Below are 17,875 nucleotides of genomic sequence, written 5' to 3'. Positions count from 1 at the left end.
TCCAAGTGGTTATGGAATGAAAGAGGAAGATTTCCTTGAAAGGTATGTGCCTGTCATGTCACACAGGTTTTCTGGCTGCGGTGTTTTAAATTGAAGTACATTTGAGACTAAGTATCTCTCTCTTTCCTCCCACAATCTAAAGACATGCAGTTAGGTTCACTGATGATTTTACATTGCCTGTAAGTGTGAATGTGAGTGTGGATGATTTTGTCTTCTTGTGTTAGCCCTGCGACAGATTAGTGACCTGTCCAGGGTGTACTCTGCCTCTCACCCTATGGTAGCTGGGATAGGCTCCAGCACTCCAGCTACCTTGAATTGGATTCAGGCATTCAGCAGGTTGGATGGATGTGCTGCAGCTTGGGATTTTTTTGTAAACAGTTTAAACCCTTCTTACAATTTGTTTTTCAGGCAAATAATGACTTGTGATCACAAACTCGTAAATACAAAGTGTTAAACATGACAGTCTCTTCTATTTTATATATATGTTTTAAATGTATCTGATCTGCCACAAGAGTAAAAGTCCTGATGTGTAAAGTGGAACAATAATGTCTTTGCAGTGTGGGGCACAGCTGGGAAGGCCTTGGGTCCTGGCACTTATGTAAATGTTATGTTTACTTATAGCATCCACCAAAGCATTGGCACAGATCAAGCACTCTCCAATGTCCTGGTGCACAGGACACATGACCCAAAAGACACAGTATTAAGGAGGTGTCTTTAATGTTACGGCTGAATGATATATATATATAATTTTTTAATGCTCCACAGTTACATGGTGCAAATGTAAGAACAGATCCTGCAGACCTGAATGATCCTTTCTACTCTACTGGGAGGTGAGCTCATTTTAAACACTCTCAACTTATTTTTCAACTGACCCAATATGCGGTTTTCCTCTCAGCTGATCATTAATCATACAGTCTAAATTAACATTTTCACTTTTGTTTGTTTCTGGTTAAAGAAACAAAAAACAAACAAAAAAAACTGTTGTGCATCCCCACTAGGGTGCCTGAATTCAGTAACTGAGGTAACTGCCCTCCAGTGCGCAAATGTGAAACACTTGTTGGAACAACTGACCCTTAGAGGTTGTAACAACTTCTTTCATGTTGATGTTATAAATTACGTATTGATGACTTTAAAAGTTTGTGATTTCTCTCCTCAGCATGGCCACGGAGGTGTCGATCTCACCCATGGTGCCAGTGTTTGTCTCCACCGTGCTGTCCCTGCTCAGCTTGACTACGCTGTTGCTACTTTGCGTCATTAGGAAAAAAAGAAGCATGGAGGGAACATACAAGCCCAGTGCGGTGGAGAAGAAACAGTCAAGGTCAGCGGGTTGTGAAAAACCTGGCTTGCCCCTACCATTGCCCAAAGAAGAACGTCTGATATGAGTCCTCACATACTTTGTCACTTTGTAAGGCTATGAACTTATAACTGATAGCTTCCTGTGATCCTGTGCTTAGAGATCATCATGTTTTGCAGCAGCAGTTTGTAAGTAAACTAAACACTATTTGTGCTGCAGCTTCTAATAGCCAGTGACAACAAAAGACTGATCAGACCTCTAAATTTATTCTATCATTTGTTTCACTGCACGAAGAGAAGAGAGAGGTTTGTGCATTGCAATGTAAACAAGTCACTCCCTTTTATTCCGCCACATGAGCAAGGAACATGAGTTAAATAACACTTTGTATTTGTACGCAGGTTAGTATTTTTTCTGTGCGGCCTGTTCTGTGTATTTATATATAAAAATGTATATTTTTACACGTTTTTTGCATTTATAAGAAATATTGATTTAAAAGATTGACTGTGATGCACTTTCATATAACTTAGGAAAAGCTCAACTTAATCTAAAACAAATCAAAATGCATGTTTCACAAGGTGTTATGTAAATAAACTGCAATGTGCACACCAAGTATTCCTGCTTGTTGCCCATCGTCTTGGAGCGTTGAAGCAGTTTTTAAAGTATTTATTTTATTCAAGTTCAGGTTATTCAGATCGTAAGTGAAATGGTCGCAAAATGTAAATACCCAGAATGCGTCAGTTTTTATTAAAGAATCTGATGGATAGCATGCCTTTTCCACACAAATCCCAGCAGGCAACAGGAAAAACATTTTTCATGCATTTTTCTTACTTTCTTCTTATTTATTTCAGCCATGCTGTCTTAATTCTAAGTAATTAACCATTTCACCAAGTATAAAATATACAAGCAATAAAATGTGTTTACATACTAAGAAAACAGCCAGTTTGTAAGAGTGTGGCAGTATTGTTTTTGTTATTGTAGAGAGACGGCCTTTAAAAAGTCCAAAACTACTTAAAATGGGAACATTGTTCTTTTTTTCATTACTTTGTGTTTGTATACACTGCAGCTTGTTATATTCATAAATACTAATGCACAAAATGTTCATCTGAAACTTATCCCCAAGTGCAACATTCACCATCATTTGAGTAACATTTGCTACAATTTACAGAGGTCAGCCTTTAAATAACACTACATTGTTGACTTTTATTTCATAATTTATATTTTCAGTAAAACCAAATGGGCTTGGGATTAAGAGTAACGGAGAGGCAGGGGAAATGCAGAGAGAAACCAAATGTATCAATTTAATTGGATTTTAAGTAACAAAAACTAGAATGTAACCAGCATTGTTTAAGCTTCAAATCTCTTCTTCAGTTCTGACACTTTGACTGGAGGTCGTTCTTCCTCTTCAGCTTCCTCCGTGCGGTTGTTTGTTTCTGATGTATTTGAGTCACATGGCATTTGTGCATTCTCCCTGTTTCTGAACACAGTGCAAGGTTTCCCAGGTTCAGTGAAGGCCTTAACCCTGGACTTTACCTGGAAGCTTTGGGTGGATCCTTGAGACTGAAAGCGTGCTGCAGCAGATAGCACTTTAGGAGGAGAGGGGGTCTGCTTCACCTCTTGCTCCAGTTTTTCTGTAGCTACTTCAATCTTTTTTTCTTGAACTGATGTAGGGTTAGGGTCAACAGCAGGAATCTGAGGCCCAGGAGAGACTGTAGTATCTGGAACGGCCTCCTTCCCTTGATTTTGCTCTTCTTCAACAGAGTTGGGATGTTTAGGATTTGGGTTTATAAGTTTGCTTAAAGATCCTCTTACCACCTCATTTTTCTCCAGTTGGCTCTCTTTTTCTTCTTCTCTTGCTTTTGGACTTTCATGTGTTTCTCTTTCCATCTCAGGTTCTGCAATTACCTCCTCTGTCTGATTTTGCTCATCCTCTTTGTTTTCTTTTAAGCCTTCATCGCTCTTGGCACATATTTCATTAACCGGGTCCTCCCATAAACTTACACCCTCTCCCGGATCTTGTTTCTCTATATTTTCCTCTAACTTTACTTCCTTAAACTTATTTTGATCATCAGTTTCCTCTGCTTGATTCCCATTTATTGCTCCTGTCACTTCTTCCTGTTTTTCTCCGTCCTGCCTCTGTCCATTTTTTGGCTCTTCTATTTTGTTTTCTGACTGCATATTCATATTCTCCAACCCTTCCTCCTCTGGTACACTAGTGTCCATGCATGGCCAGTCAGTGTCTGCTGTCAGGTCTGATAACTCCTCTGTTGTTTCCAGATTCCAGCTGTGCAAGCTGCCACTGCCACTGATGGACAGAGACAAGCTCTCTTGGCTTGGATTGGTTGGAACACGCTGGAAAACACAGACAGATCAGAAATTGCATTCACTTGTGTGTGTGTTAGGGACACGTGTACCCGTTTTCTTACCCGTGTGATAAAGTCATGGCTGTCTGGCCCAAACAGATCCAGGCTGCGGGTGCCGTACAGCAGGCCACGGTCATGGGAGCTACGAGAGCTCAGTGTATCAAAGATCTCCCCAAGAAGATCCATCTCTTCTTCATCACACAGCAGTGCATCTTCCTCCTCCTCATCTTCTTCTTCTTCATCCTTCTGGAGCTCAGAGTCAGGCTCAGTCCTGGACCCAGACATAGCTCTGAAATGATAGCAACAAACAAAACGGTATGAACAAAAATTCTCCACTGTAAAGATACAGTATATTATCCAAATGATAATTAGTGCCCGATGCTCTTCTAACATATTCTTGGAGTTCTACACAGTTTTCTTTCCACATGCTGTTTGATAAACTCTTCTCCGCAGTTTATTATTTAGGTCTTCAGAGAGTTGCTTAGATATGAAGGCTTGGTTTTGACTATGTGAATTGATGGATTGTCCATAAACAACATGTCTTTCTAAACCCTTCCTAACCTGTAAAATTGAATGTTAAACTTAGAGTTTTACAAACATCTAAAATGTAATTAAAACATACAATTCACATCAAAACACATGTGTGGATTGTAAAAGTCTGAATGTTAATGTAATAATATTTAGTTATTTATACACTTGTTTTTACTTGCAGAGTACAGCTTTAAGGACTTGATATTTCCATTTAGGGCTGGGCGATATGGCCTAAAATCCATATCACGGTATAATTTGAAGCATGTGTGGTAACGATATATATCGCGATATATTCTTTTCTTCTGTATAACGTATTTTACACACTATAAGGTTCACTTAAAATCCTTTAATTTTCTCAAAAATCGACAGTGTGCCTTATGTCAGAATTCTGGTTGTGCTTACTGACCGTGAACTGATTTTATGTAGTACACGGCGCGCAGAAATCTGTCAAAAACGTTTTAGTACGACTTTGGTAAGCTATGAAGGTGCACCGCTTGATGGATTGTTGGAGTATTACGGCTACCGTAGTCAGGAGCCTCGCGGAGTAATCTGGGCCCTACACTGCGGCATCACTGAGAGTTAAAAACTGTCTATATTCTTTCATCTTAAATCAAATGATCAGCTGCTGCTTTACCAGGTGTAACAATTAAGTTTAACATCCAGGCATCCATGAAAACAGAATGTATTAAATTTAACGGAGTTAGAAGTTAGCAGGACATTAGCTCGCTAGCTCCGACCTAAACATGATATGACATGTTCTGACTGAGAGATTTCTGGAGAAATTCAAACGTACAGCTCTGCTATCACTTCCAACATAAATGAAGACAGAAAACTAAACAGCAGTGATGTTTGTAGGTTTACTGAAGTCGGACTAGCTGGTATGTATGGTGGTATGGATGTGCTACGTGATCGCTAGCAAAACAGCTATGTTAGCATAACATTAGCACAGTGAAGCTGACGGATGGCCGCTAATGTTTTTCCACTCGATAAAAGTTAACGTGAGGGTTTCTGATGGTTAGGGACAAATGCAATTGCATGGCAGGATGATATAAACGGACCAAACTTCAGTCAGGAGAACAATTGAGATAATCCATGCACAATACGAGGTTAGTCATTAATATACTGCAACAACATTGGAATAGAGCAGCTGCGAGAGAATTCAGCAGTAATGAATCAATGGTAGGGAAGTGGAGGAAGCACAGTTTTTGGCTTTCCCCATATTCCAAAAGTGCTTTGTCTCTTTGCTATTACTGCCGCCAGGCATAATTTGCAGATGATGTTGTTTGCAGCGGCTGCAATGCTTTTGACCAAAACAGGCGCAGCTTGATGACACCATCAACATGCGCTATCGCGGTAGAGCGATATAGTCAAAATCTCTATCGTTGGCCAAATTTATATCATTTCTACCATATACCATTTATACCGCCCACCCCTATTTCCATTTTATTTATTTAAAGTCAAAAAATTGGCAAAAGGGAAGGAGTCTGAATCCTGTTTGATCTGGTTTTATCCGTTTTTGTTTTAAACCCTAATCTGAAAAGCAGTTGGTGAATGGTACATTCACTCTATTACTTTGTGTTCCTGTCATGTTCTCCTTAAACCTCTCACTGTCTCAGTGGTGTCCAAAAATGGTGTGTGTTTCATAAATAACTGGGAAACATTCTGGAGAAATCCTGGTCTTGTGTGGAGAACTCCATCCCGTCCGTCTCTCCTAGACTTTTCAAAAGTAGACTGGGAGGCAGAGCTTTCAGCTATCCCTCTTCTACAGAACCAGCTCCCAGTTTGGAGACAGCACACAGATTATTTATTAGGCTGCTGGGGGACATCCTGTGATACACTGAGCGTTTCTTTTTTTACTCACTTTTTTTTTTTTTAAATTACTCCTTTATAAACAGGACTACTGTATTTAATCATTGGTAATTATTGCACTCTGTCTTTTTCTCTCATAGTGTTTCTTTTATGCTGCCCCTACCTGACTTCCTGGGAGGTTTCTTCCTGTTAAAAGGGAGTTTTTCTTTCCCACTATTGCCATTTGGCAAGGAGCTGTGTGTTTGCTGGGGTTTCTTATTAATATTGTAGATTCTTTACCTTACAATATAAAGTGCCAAGAGACAACTGTTGTTGTGAATTTGCACTACATAAATTGAACTGAACAAGTACAGCTACATTTAGTACAGCTAGGCAGTTAATACAATGCTGGCTTAAGCTGTAACAGCCTCAGTGTATTCTAAAACACTCTGTAGATGAGTGAATATATTTCATCACAGCTTACCCATCCCATGTATCTTCACTGTCTTTCATGATGTCCTTGTCTCTAGGAGTCTTAGATTTATGAGCAGGTCGACGGGGACGTGACTGACATGATGGAACAACAAAGCAAAGGTTTGGTAATACAATTTTTCCACAAGAAAACCATTCAGATGTTATAAGAATAATATAAAACAATACAGAAGCAAATGAGGTCACAGGGTTATATTTATATTATATCTTGACTGGCCACTTTATTAGGTTCACCTTGCTAGTACTGGGTTAGACTCCTTTTTGCTTTCATAACTTCAACAAGGTGCTGTAAACATTCCTCAGAGAATTTGGTCTGTATTGACATGATAATATCCTGCAGTTACTGCAGATCTGTTGGCTGCACACAAGTGCTGGAAATCCATCTCACTACATCCCTGAGATCCTCTATTGGATTGAGATCTGGTGACTGTGCAGGCAATTTTAGCCTGAACTGTTGAAAAAAGGCAGGATGGATCCATGCTTCATGGTGTTTATGCGCAATTCTGACCTTACCATCCAAATGTTGCAGTAGAAATGAAGACTCATCAGATTAGTCAAGGCCTTTCCAATCATCTCTTTCCCAATTTTGGTGAGTCTGTAAATTGTAGCCTCAGTTTCCTGTTCTTAACTGACAGGAATAATACCGTGTGGTCATGTTCTGCTGTAAGATTTTTTTTTAAATCTGCTTTAATGTTTAATGTATTGTTATTTCAGACATGCTTTTCTGCATACCTTGGGTGTAATAAAAGGTTATTTGAATAATGGCTGCCCTCCTCTCAGCTTTAAGCAATGTGGCGATGTGACAACAACAAGCAATTTTTACGTGGAGCATTGTGACTCTCTAAATATTTTCTCTTTGTCAGACCATTAAAACTGGACAGACAGCTGTGTGGTTTCTGAAACACTGGGGTGCCCATCTGACACCAATCTACGCCATCTATAAAGCCACTTAAACCATCTTCCTCTTCTATTCTCATCCTGGGTTTAAACTTCAGCTGGTCATCTTGATCACTTTTACATGCCTAAATGCAATGAGGTGTACCTAATAAAGCCAGTGAGTGTAGATATCTAGATTTTAAAAGAGTGATTTTTTTTTTTTTTTTTTTTTTTTTTTTTTTTTCAGATGTGGGTTTGGTGCATGAGATTAAATTGTGGTATCTCACCCTCCCGAAGTGCTGTGTGATTGGTAGGCGGTTCTGCAGGCAGTCAGATTGGGCACGGCGGTGTGATACCGATCCACCTCTCTGAAGGGTGTGCTCTTCATCATTAACCTACATCAAACACAAAACAAAAGTTTATTAAAAACACAGTATAATTTTTATCCATCAAAGCATTTGCCCACATGAACATGCGCTCACCTTATGTATCAGCAGGTTTTTCAGACCTGACTTGGCAAGAACTTTGGCCTAGAAGAGATAAGCAGATAAACAGATTAGTAGCAGACCTACAGCAGCGCAACATAATCATAGTATTAGTTCAGAATAATAATTAAAAAAAAAAAACACAACACTGTACTCACTCTCATGTTTGCTTTGGACTTCATGTTGAGGATGAGAGCACCTCCTCCTTTCTGTCAAAAGTACAAATGCAAGAATTTTTGCCAAGATGATGCCAAATGCATTAGTGTTTCTTTGAAGATTAAGTGAACTTACCTTTAAATTACCAACTAACTGTTGATAGGATTTACCTCTTCCTACATAAAGAAATAATTTCATAAGCAAGCAATGAAAAAAATGGACATACACATGCACAACCACACAGGTAAAGATACAGATACACACCTGCTGTGGATTCACACTTTATAATCTCCTCCTCAAAGAGATCATCTGGTTCATTTTTATTATTCAGAATATCCAGACGAGCATCGATGAACTGAAAAAACGAACAAATATACAGCATCAATAAAACAGCTCACTCATTTATAGTGACATGAAGATGCTTGGCCTGACTTCACGCCAAATTCAAAATCTTTTTTGTTAATTATGTAAAAAATAATGATTATTATTATTTTTAAAAAATAGTAATCTGTTTAGCATAACACAATCTATCAAATTACACATCTCTATCAATGGCTGTTATACAATCACCTCGAACATTTTCTAAATCTCTGTCCAACCACTGCTCAGCTACTATTACAATTGCATTAAGTGTACAGCAGAGGGCAGTGTTTACCTGTTTGAAGCACTGCAAATGAACAGCACTCTGAAGAAACTGCTTCATACTCGGAGATTTGTGATCTGAAAACAGGTTTTCGCAGAAACATATTTCTCCTTCCTGCAATAAGCAACACATAGAGACGGCCATGAACAACAAAAGAAGAATTACTCCTAAAAATAAATACTGATATAACAGATGTGCAGAGCTGCAGAATACTTAGAGAATTTAAATTAAACATGTTGGGAAATGTGGAAATAAAAGTGCCTAAATTGATTTTCTAAATACATATATAAATACCGATATGTATTTCATGTATGACAGACCTCATTAGGCTGCAGTGCATCCCTGTAGCCTCCAAAGAGCAGAGCCTGAGCCTTCAGGAAGGCCTGAGAAACACCACATCCAGGTGACACCGCTTGGCGCTTCAAACACATCTTCAATCCGGACATCTGGACACATACAGCATCTGTATTTATATCTGTAATATGTTTATTAATATATATGCGCTCAGGGGCTTAAAAACTATTTGAGCAACTCGACAATCTTGCATGGTGTAAATTTTGTTCTTTTAGCACAGTTTCTGGGCCCAGTATGTCCCTGCTCAGAGATAAAACTTTGTGATTTTCCAGTACCCAAGGCAGTCTAAAAAGCACTGATTGGTCCAACTGTAATGTATACTGTGAATTAAATGTATTTAAACCATAACTAGTAAACTATGTTTATTAGTGGTCTTATTTGTCTCATGTTCTTCACATGTAAACACTATTTCAAATGTGTTAAGAGGACTCTTGTTTCCTTTTTATAGGTTTTGAGCCTAGTTTTCATCATAACACCTGTCCCCTAAGTAGCATCATTATATTCTATTGTCATTTTTACCACTAAAAGGGAGGTGAAATCAAGAGAATATGCTGGGGAATTGTCCAAACCTGCCCGTCCTTACTTTAGTACATAACGTGAGTTAGTTCGCTTCAGAAATGTTTAAAATAGTTGGATGGGATATCAAACGTGTGCAATTATATCTATCTCTCGCTGTGCTTTGATACCAGTTTCCCATAAAAAAATTGACAGTGATGTTTCCTGCTTTATTCGCTTGCTTATTACAGTTCACCATTGTGAACAGTGTTGTTGGCCACTGAGTCCCCCCCAAAAAATATAACCGCTGACATGAAAGCCTAATTTCTGCTATTCAGTACTGAAGAAATTTCAACTTACAAAATTATGCTAAATTGTAAAATGCTTAGCTATGTCCCTAATGAAACCTCGGTAACTTTATGAAAAACATAAAAGTTTCTGTTTTTCACTTTTTCAGATTTTAGTATAGAAATTTCAGTTTTTAAGATTACAGCTTAAAACAAAAATGTCTGGGCAATAAAGCTACCAGAACTTTTAATGTGATTTTATTTCTTTCACTTTAAGTCTGAAGAGTCGTGCTGACAGATTTCCTTTTTTTTCTTCATCGTGGAAAAACAAAGTTAAATATGTAATTGACACTGACAGAAAGGGGAGTTTCATTGATCTAGCTCGCTTAAGATCAAAGTAGGCTATATGCGGTCCACCATGTAAAATGAGTTTGACACCCCTGAAATAGTCCAGTGTTTGATTTCAGCCAGGATGCTGCCTGATTGTCAGATTTTGTAGCAGGCAAATCAAGTTTACCAGACAGTCATCTAAGCTATTCTCACATGGGTCCAGTTGAAGATTATGAATGTTGAAGATCAAAGTAGCGTGTAGGGCTGCAGTGAATGGGCGAAAATAGTTAGTGAAATCACACTTTCCTGCTTAAAATAAAAAAGTGTGGAAACAAAAGAAGCAGCTTATGCATCATCACACAAACTAAGACTATTTATTACCACATCTGAAGGTATCCTTTTATGGTCATCAAAAGGGGTTTCCAGGGTGTTAGTATCCACATTCAGAATAACAACTTCCTCCAACCCACGACTCCTCACCCTCTGTCAGACAGACAGTAACAGATTAGGCTTCAATATCTCAAGACAAATCTGACAGATTTGGAGGATTTGAGTTTAGCAGTGGCTTTATATTGAAGTATAAGGTCAGCAGTTTACCTCAGATAGACTGCTGTGGACTCCTATCAGGTAAGGCATGGGTGCACTGTGACCATTAAAAAACAAATATCAATTAAACAGCTGTGGGCAGGAAGGCAGATTTGTAGATAGATAGGTAGGCAGTTAAACACGTAAACAGACAAATCTCACCAGCAGTAGTCCAGTAAGTGCGGTGGCAGGACAGGTATGAAGATGTGTTGCCAGTACATGGGGTATAGCACAGCACTGAGTGCATGCACACAGGATGTCAGCTAAACGCACAAAATGGAGAAAAGCTTTAGCACACAAATCTTCCTGTGTGGTTTGACACATGCCAAAAATAGTGGTCAAGGTATGACTACAAAACTATAGATTCAAACATGTTCTAGCTGCTCTACGTCTGACTTCCAGTTACATGGATTCAGCAGATACTAGTGTTGCTACTGACTTTAATGGCAGCTGACCAAACATAGTTGTACAATCATAAAGGGAAAGCACAGCCCCTCTCCATCCTAAGCTTTAACATATCAGAACATTAAACATAACCTGATGAACATCAACAAGCAACATGACCTGCCATTATTTATTTACAACAAACTAAGCTTAAACGTAGAAGCATTGTGTGAAAAACTACGTATGTTGTTAAATTAAGGGTTAAGTAGCCTGCAGATGTTGCTTCATCATCAACAAAATCAGAAGTTTGGGCAGTTTGTTGGAGTGGAGTATTTAAGTGTGTATTAATACAATGCCAAAAAACATAAGACATCATCAATGATCATAGTGAGGCAGCTATTACTGCCCATGAGCTTGGGGAGACTTATGTGGCCATTTCCAAACAATTTGACATCCATTACTCAACAATGAGACACGAGAAATGAAAAATATTATTCACAAGTGGAAAACACTTAAGACAAAAAAGAACATGACGGCATGAGTGCAAAACTGCACCTAAACAAACCACAAGACTTCTGAAACAATGTCCTTTGGACAGAGTAGACATAACTGGAGATGTTTGGCCACAACACTGCATACCAACCCAAACACAAACACATTATAGCAACTATCAAGCACAGAGATAAAATTGATGATTAGAGCTTTTTTGCAGCTGCAGGGCATGGGAACTTTGCGGTCACTGAGAGGACAAAATTAGCCAAAACTGGGTTATGGAACCGAACAACAGTACATGCGCAGTAGAATGGATAAAAAATAAAAGAGTGAAGGTGTTGTCATGGCCCAATCAAACTCCAGCACAAATTTTAATTAACTGAAGCAATGTTGTATAGAAGTCTGGGCCAAAACTCCTCCACAATCATGTGAGAGACTGACAAAGTCATACATAAAATAATTCCTTCAAGTTATTGCTGACAAAAGTGGTTAAACAATCTCTTGAATCACTGAGTATAGTTCGTTTTTCACACACGCTGCTTCTGCATTTTGGCATTTAATATCCTCTTGAGATCCGACCTACTCATCATGTCCTCTGTAGTGGACAAAAACAGTTCAACTGAAAGATACTTTTGTTTCCTCGGTTCTCTGGAGGATATGGCATGTGTTTTTGTTCGTCTGAGCTGGTAATTATATCATTTTAAGACCTGATAAGGCCTAGTTACTTTTCATTATGCTTGATGTGTGAAAATTAATTCATGTTAGTCATGTACCAAATGTGATGGATGGGTTAGGGGGATGGGAGTTCTCTTTTATACCACAAAGTTGATGTAAATACATTTAAAGTAAAGCAATGGATAAAAGAGAATTGTGTAATTTACAGTGCTGAGTTTGCTGGCAAAGATGAGGATGCGTCTCTCAAACAGCATACTGGCATACAGCTGAAGCAGGTTCCCCACGTCTACTGCCACAATCAACTCGGTCAAGTTCCTCTGGTGTATAAAACAAGAAACAGATAGAAATATTAGCTTGAAGTGGGGAAAGGCGTGTTCACATAATCCATCACTGCTTGTTGAAATTTAAAATTTAGCCTTAAATTTTTAACCTAACCATGCTTACGTTTTCAGGTATGGAAGGGAGACTTCTGGGGTCTGGAGCGATGAAGTATGGAACCTGCCAAAACATATGAAATAAAACATTGCTCATACTTTATCAACACTATCAGTAATCCTTGAGATAATATCTCTGAAATTTTTGGGAAGTGTTTTTGCATTTAGCAACACGGTTTAGTATGCTGAGTCTTCCACATCATATATGCACACATCAAAGGTTATAGACATATAATTTAGTATTTCATTCCAAAATTCCCTCTACAGCAATCAATTACACATGCACACACAGTTATGTGAGCTAAAAAATAATCACTGACTGTATATAAAAGATGGATGTAGCTTCATGGTCTTAAAAATGAAGCCAGTGGGGGGAGGGTGGGGGCAGCGGACATTGGCACATCTGGCTGCAAAATGAAATCATTTATGTAGGATTCTTTTTGAAAGTCATTCTGTTACTTACTCAATGCATGACCTCAGAGAACATGTTTCTAATAGGTTTGTGGCCACAATCACCAGTTTCACATCATCTTTAATAGTTTTAGGTTTAGTTGCATTTTGTATTTGTCAGGAACTTTGCACAAACTTACTGACCTCACATGCCATTACCATATTTAGTTACTACCTATGTTCCACTTGCAGTCCCTAGGCAAGTAAACAATATTTAACAGGCTATAAGATACAAGTATATGTCTGAGATGCACGATACAAGCAATATAATCAAGTATACACAGCAAGCCTTAAAACTCTCCTCCCCCAATCCAACCACCCATAAAGCAGGCACATACAGCACTGATTAAGCATATAAATGCAAATACATATCTGAGGCTGATACAAAGCATCATAATCAAATATAAATCCTAAAGTCACCTAGGAATCCAATATAATAATAAAAATAATCAGCATATGGTTTGGCATTTGGCTAGTATTTGACAAGACACTATTTTACAAGCGTGGAGATTCTCATAGGGTGTTGTTGAAAAACTAGGACACTGATGAAAAATGATTAGCCTGAAGTTTCACAACAGAAGTCAACAAACCAATGGTTTGTTGGTTTGCGACAGCACGGTGTTTTTGTCCATCCTTTATATACAGCCTCTGACTCAACTCAAATCTCAACTCTTGAAATCCTTCATGAGATTTAAACTTAATTTTGTTGCTCTTTAAGATTAGCATTTTTCTGCAAAAGCAATGTATTTAAATTGACTTAACTCAACTAACATTTAGAACTACATAAAAAAATGCTACTAATGTAACACCTGCTTTTTCCATTGTAATCATAAGAGTTTCCCCATCAACCAGGACTGAAACTTTCTAAATATATTCTCCATTGCAAATGCAAAGGAATTGCACAAGGTGAGTAAATGTGTTTTTCAGGTAACCAATTTATTTTGGAATGAAACTCAAAAAAGCACAAACATTCATAAAATAAAACCTGTTACAGCTTTCGGCCACACAGAGGCATTTCTTATAAGACAAAACAGTTGTTGGGGTCAGTAACATAATGGCATGTTTATGGCTTTTGGATTAATAAACAAATTGTTCCAAAGGCTATAAGGAATGCCAGATATTAGTGCATGTTGTGCATGCTTTGGTTTAAACACAAGGTTTTAGTCTGCAGCTGTAGCCACCAAGCACAGACAACTGTAGTTTTCCAGCAGGAGTTAGTCTGTATCTACAAAGCTGTGATTCCAGACCACATGAACTCCTGTGGGACTCACCCCATTTTGTCTCTGTGAGTGTCCAACAGGATGGGACACTTCTGTGCTGACCAAAACCTGCTCTCCCTCAGAAAAAAACAACAACACACTAACCACTGACAGAAAACAGCAGTATAGTTTTGTGTGACTCCAAGTTCTTGTTGGCTAATTAGAGACTTACCATCTGCAGGGTGACGGATCCAGCAGCCAGTGGAAGGGGCTGGTTGTAGAGTGATGCCAAAAGAACTTTCATTTCACTGGTCTGTTGAAGAGATGAAGTGGTCATGTTAAGCATACTGAAATAGATGCTACATGGACACAGATGGACGAAGCCTCTTGCTTGGAAATGTGAAGCTAATGTAGAACTGCTTTAAACCTGCATTCTTTTATTTGATACAGAATTATTCAAGAATCCTGTGAGAGTCGAATACAATACAGCAAGTATATTTGCTACGTGTAACTATGTTGTAGTTGACAAGTTACTACCATAAGAGTATTCACTGTCCTTGGTTTCTCAGTCAAATCCTTGTGTAGGAAAATGGAAATGGACAAAACGCTCAGCTATTAGTCTCAATATACGATCTTACAAACCAACAAATGCTTTGTCCATCTTTTATTAACAGTTTAACTGCGGTTAAGAGACAAGTGGGAGAAGATAAATATTACACATGAGAATCTTACCTGCCCTTTTGAGAGATAGTCAGCCAAGTTGTTGAGTAGTTTGTAAAACACTTCAAACCATGGAAGATAGCTGTAATAACATTGATAAAAATAACACAACCACAACACTTTTTAACAACGGTATCCTGAAAATGAAAGTAATGCAAATAGAATTGGTGTTAAAATATTTTTAACACATGTTGAAATGTACCTTAGAATGCAAAGGCAGGTATGTGTGCTGTTGGTGAGACGGCAAAAGCCAAAGCGTTGACATCCCTCAAGGTCAGTTAGAACAAAAGTAAAGTGCTGCACAGCCACCCCATCTCTCACTCTGAGTAGACAAATGTAGAGAGAAGACAACATATGAAACACAAATGATACAGAAATGCAGTCTGAAGTAAACCAACAAGTTTATTCTACTCACCTTTGTATATCATACGGGAAGCAGAACCTGGGCAATGTTTGACAGGACTCCTAGAAAGTGGGAAACAATTTTGAAACAGGACAAATAATCTAGATGCATACTGTGATCTCTGTCAGGGTGCATAGCAGAAAGTAATCTAACTACAGCTTGGCCACACAAGTGGAGCACTTTAATTCATTAAATTTCAATTTGGAAGTGCTTTTGCTGTTGTAAAGATTTAAAAAAAAATTGTGGGGCATGAACCTTTTTTGTGCTTGTTTTCAGGCCTGAGTGGGGGAGGGGGGCATGCCATCGAAGTTTAGAGGACCAGTAAGTTAACAAGCACATACAATGTTATGTTATGATATGATTTTAAGGTGTTCCCCTATTGTAGATGAGAATGTCAGTAAGCTGATGTTTCAGGAATTTAACTGAAACAAGAAGTAAAGCTTCATATTGAACAACTTAAAACACTGGTTCTCACTTTGTGTAAAAAAAACCCCACAAACAAAACAAAGGCTATTTTTTTTATTTAAAGCATAAATATTATTACGTTTGTTCACAAGGGCAGGAAAACACAAGCTACCTCATCATTGAAGTCTTCTGGAAACTGAAACAGCAGTCCAGGATCTGTAACATTAAAATAAGTGAGTGGACAAATACTAATGCTAATTCTACATTTAAAATGTATTTAGAAGTTATTTTGTAGCAGCCTTTTAAAAGTTTAGAAAATAACTATGGTGAAAATAAAGAAAATAATGAGGTAAAAGTAGTGGCAAATGATTCCAAATGTATAAATATAATGCTTTTTAAACATTATTTAGCATTTAAGGTCTTCTGCACATGCTCAGCTGCTCAGTCAGAGGGATCACTACACCATCTTTCTATGTAGTTCATGTTTGACTACACAGGCTGTGTGGGTTTTTTTGATCACATGACAGGAAGCATGAACAATTCTCAGTGCAAGCAGAAACACCTTTATAAAGACTAGCGGTGACGTTTTAATGATTTTATAATACATAAATAAAAAACATCATCTTTTATTTTTGAAGCCAAGTGCTTGAAATTCAAATCGGTGCTGTGTGTCATGTAGGAAAATGACAAAAGGTAGGTTTATACAGTTACAGAAAATAATGGAAGAGCAATTTTAATCAACTTGTCCAGTGCTGACAAATCACTCTGCGTAGCTAAGTTGCTCTGCAACAGATGATAAACCACAGAGGCCTCACCTTTGTCTCTGGCTACAGGGCAAGTTGCTTCAAAGAACCAGTAGAAGGTTCGCTCAGGGTTTTGTCTGACAGGAAAGAGATTTAAGAGCAATGACACAAATTTATTCTTAAAACCCATTAACCACCAAATATAGTCATATACATGTTGAGACAGTGCTTCGAATTGACACCACGTCTAGCATAAATTTTCTCAAAACGAAGAAGATTCTGAGCATAAACAAAAATAAACCAGGTGTAATGTTGAGAACAAATCAACAGCCAAGTAATACAAACGAGTCATATGTGTGAACGAAAGAGGAACTTTTCTCTTTGCTGTGAACAAGAACAAATGTACCGTGAAGCATATGGCAACAGATAGAAGGCGACAGAACTGCTACAGGAAACTTCCTGTGCAGTTGCGAGAGGAAGTAATAGAAACCGCAAGAACAGACTGACGGGCATACTGATGGTGATGGAAGTCGACACACAAAAATGACATAATTACTTACTTCAGTCTGGAGCCCATACTGTCCAAATGCGACTGTGTCCATGTGTGGCATCCAAGAGGAGAGAGGTCTTCAGCAGGTGTACTAGTTGACAACCATACCTCTGATGTAACAGTGACAGAGACTGCAACAGTAACAGCAGCCTGCTCAATCAGCACTGGAATGACAGAACACTTCCTGATCTATGTCAGTATGTGTGGTTTTCGTGTGTGAATGACGTCTGCTATAAGACCACCTATCAAAATTCAGGCCATTTATAGACACTTGGCTTAAAATTCCTTTATCTTTTAATGTTTTTTGTTCTTCATGCATTTTAAATGCAAATTTGACTTTTAACAAAAACCACATATTCACATTAGCAGCTGCAAAAGTAAAGAACTTACAAAAAACTTTGGGAAATTTGCATATTTAAGTTTTTAAAATGGATAAGTCTTTACTTTAACATTAGAACAGTTGCCAGGAACCTGTTGATAAATCACTCTGTATTAAACCTTTCCCCGAGTGCCAACGTAATGGCAGCCTTTACTGAGGAACTGAAAGGTGCTGGTTTCACTTTAGTATAAATCATATAGCCGACATAGAAAGCTAAATATGTTTCTTGATACTGCTCACATAAGCAGGAATTAGAACTGAACACCATAACAAAATACTGAAGTAGTGAGGCGACAATAACACATGCACATCCTGCTCAGACAAGAACCACACTCACAAATGTCATACTGCCTCCTTGTGTTGCT

The 17,875-nt window shown here is 38.2% G+C and overlaps 1 protein-coding gene and 1 long non-coding RNA gene across 4 annotated transcripts; one reads left to right on the top strand and one right to left on the bottom strand.

Annotated features, from left to right (window-relative positions):
• Positions 1-1,904: 1,904 nt before the first annotated feature.
• dennd1c (DENN domain containing 1C) lies at positions 1,905-17,311 on the bottom strand. 2 transcript variants are annotated; one of them, XM_026170258.2, is made up of 23 exons: positions 17,142-17,311; positions 16,654-16,718; positions 16,011-16,054; positions 15,446-15,495; positions 15,233-15,352; positions 15,043-15,112; positions 14,543-14,623; positions 14,383-14,448; positions 12,672-12,725; positions 12,434-12,544; positions 10,839-10,939; positions 10,689-10,734; positions 10,473-10,574; positions 8,946-9,071; positions 8,638-8,739; positions 8,247-8,337; positions 8,118-8,158; positions 7,985-8,035; positions 7,824-7,871; positions 7,629-7,736; positions 6,458-6,540; positions 3,718-3,943; positions 1,905-3,643 (listed from the first exon to the last, which is right to left on the bottom strand). In XM_026170258.2, the coding sequence occupies exons 1-23, from the start codon at positions 17,156-17,158 to the stop codon at positions 2,639-2,641; spliced, it is 2,808 nt and encodes a 935-aa protein (XP_026026043.2). In that variant the 5' UTR covers positions 17,159-17,311; the 3' UTR covers positions 1,905-2,638. The 2 variants fall into 2 exon arrangements, with proteins under 2 accessions (XP_026026043.2, XP_026026044.1); XM_026170259.2 differs by lacking the exon at positions 14,383-14,448 and having other exon boundaries at positions 17,142-17,304.
• LOC145429205 (uncharacterized) lies at positions 3,829-7,735 on the top strand. Of its 2 annotated transcripts, none has more exons than XR_013909426.1 (3): positions 3,829-3,969; positions 6,504-6,567; positions 7,589-7,735. It is a non-coding gene; the product is annotated as an uncharacterized LOC145429205 (long non-coding RNA). The 2 variants fall into 2 exon arrangements; XR_013909425.1 differs by lacking the exon at positions 7,589-7,735 and adding an exon at positions 6,806-6,943.
• Positions 17,312-17,875: the final 564 nt, after the last annotated feature.

This window comes from Astatotilapia calliptera, chromosome 6, assembly GCF_964374335.1.
Source record: "Astatotilapia calliptera chromosome 6, fAstCal68.1, whole genome shotgun sequence".
NCBI classification, from domain to species: Eukaryota; Metazoa; Chordata; class Actinopteri; order Cichliformes; family Cichlidae; genus Astatotilapia; species Astatotilapia calliptera.
The sequence above is the reverse complement of the archived record's forward strand: the minus strand, read 5'-3'. Positions and strand labels throughout refer to the sequence as shown.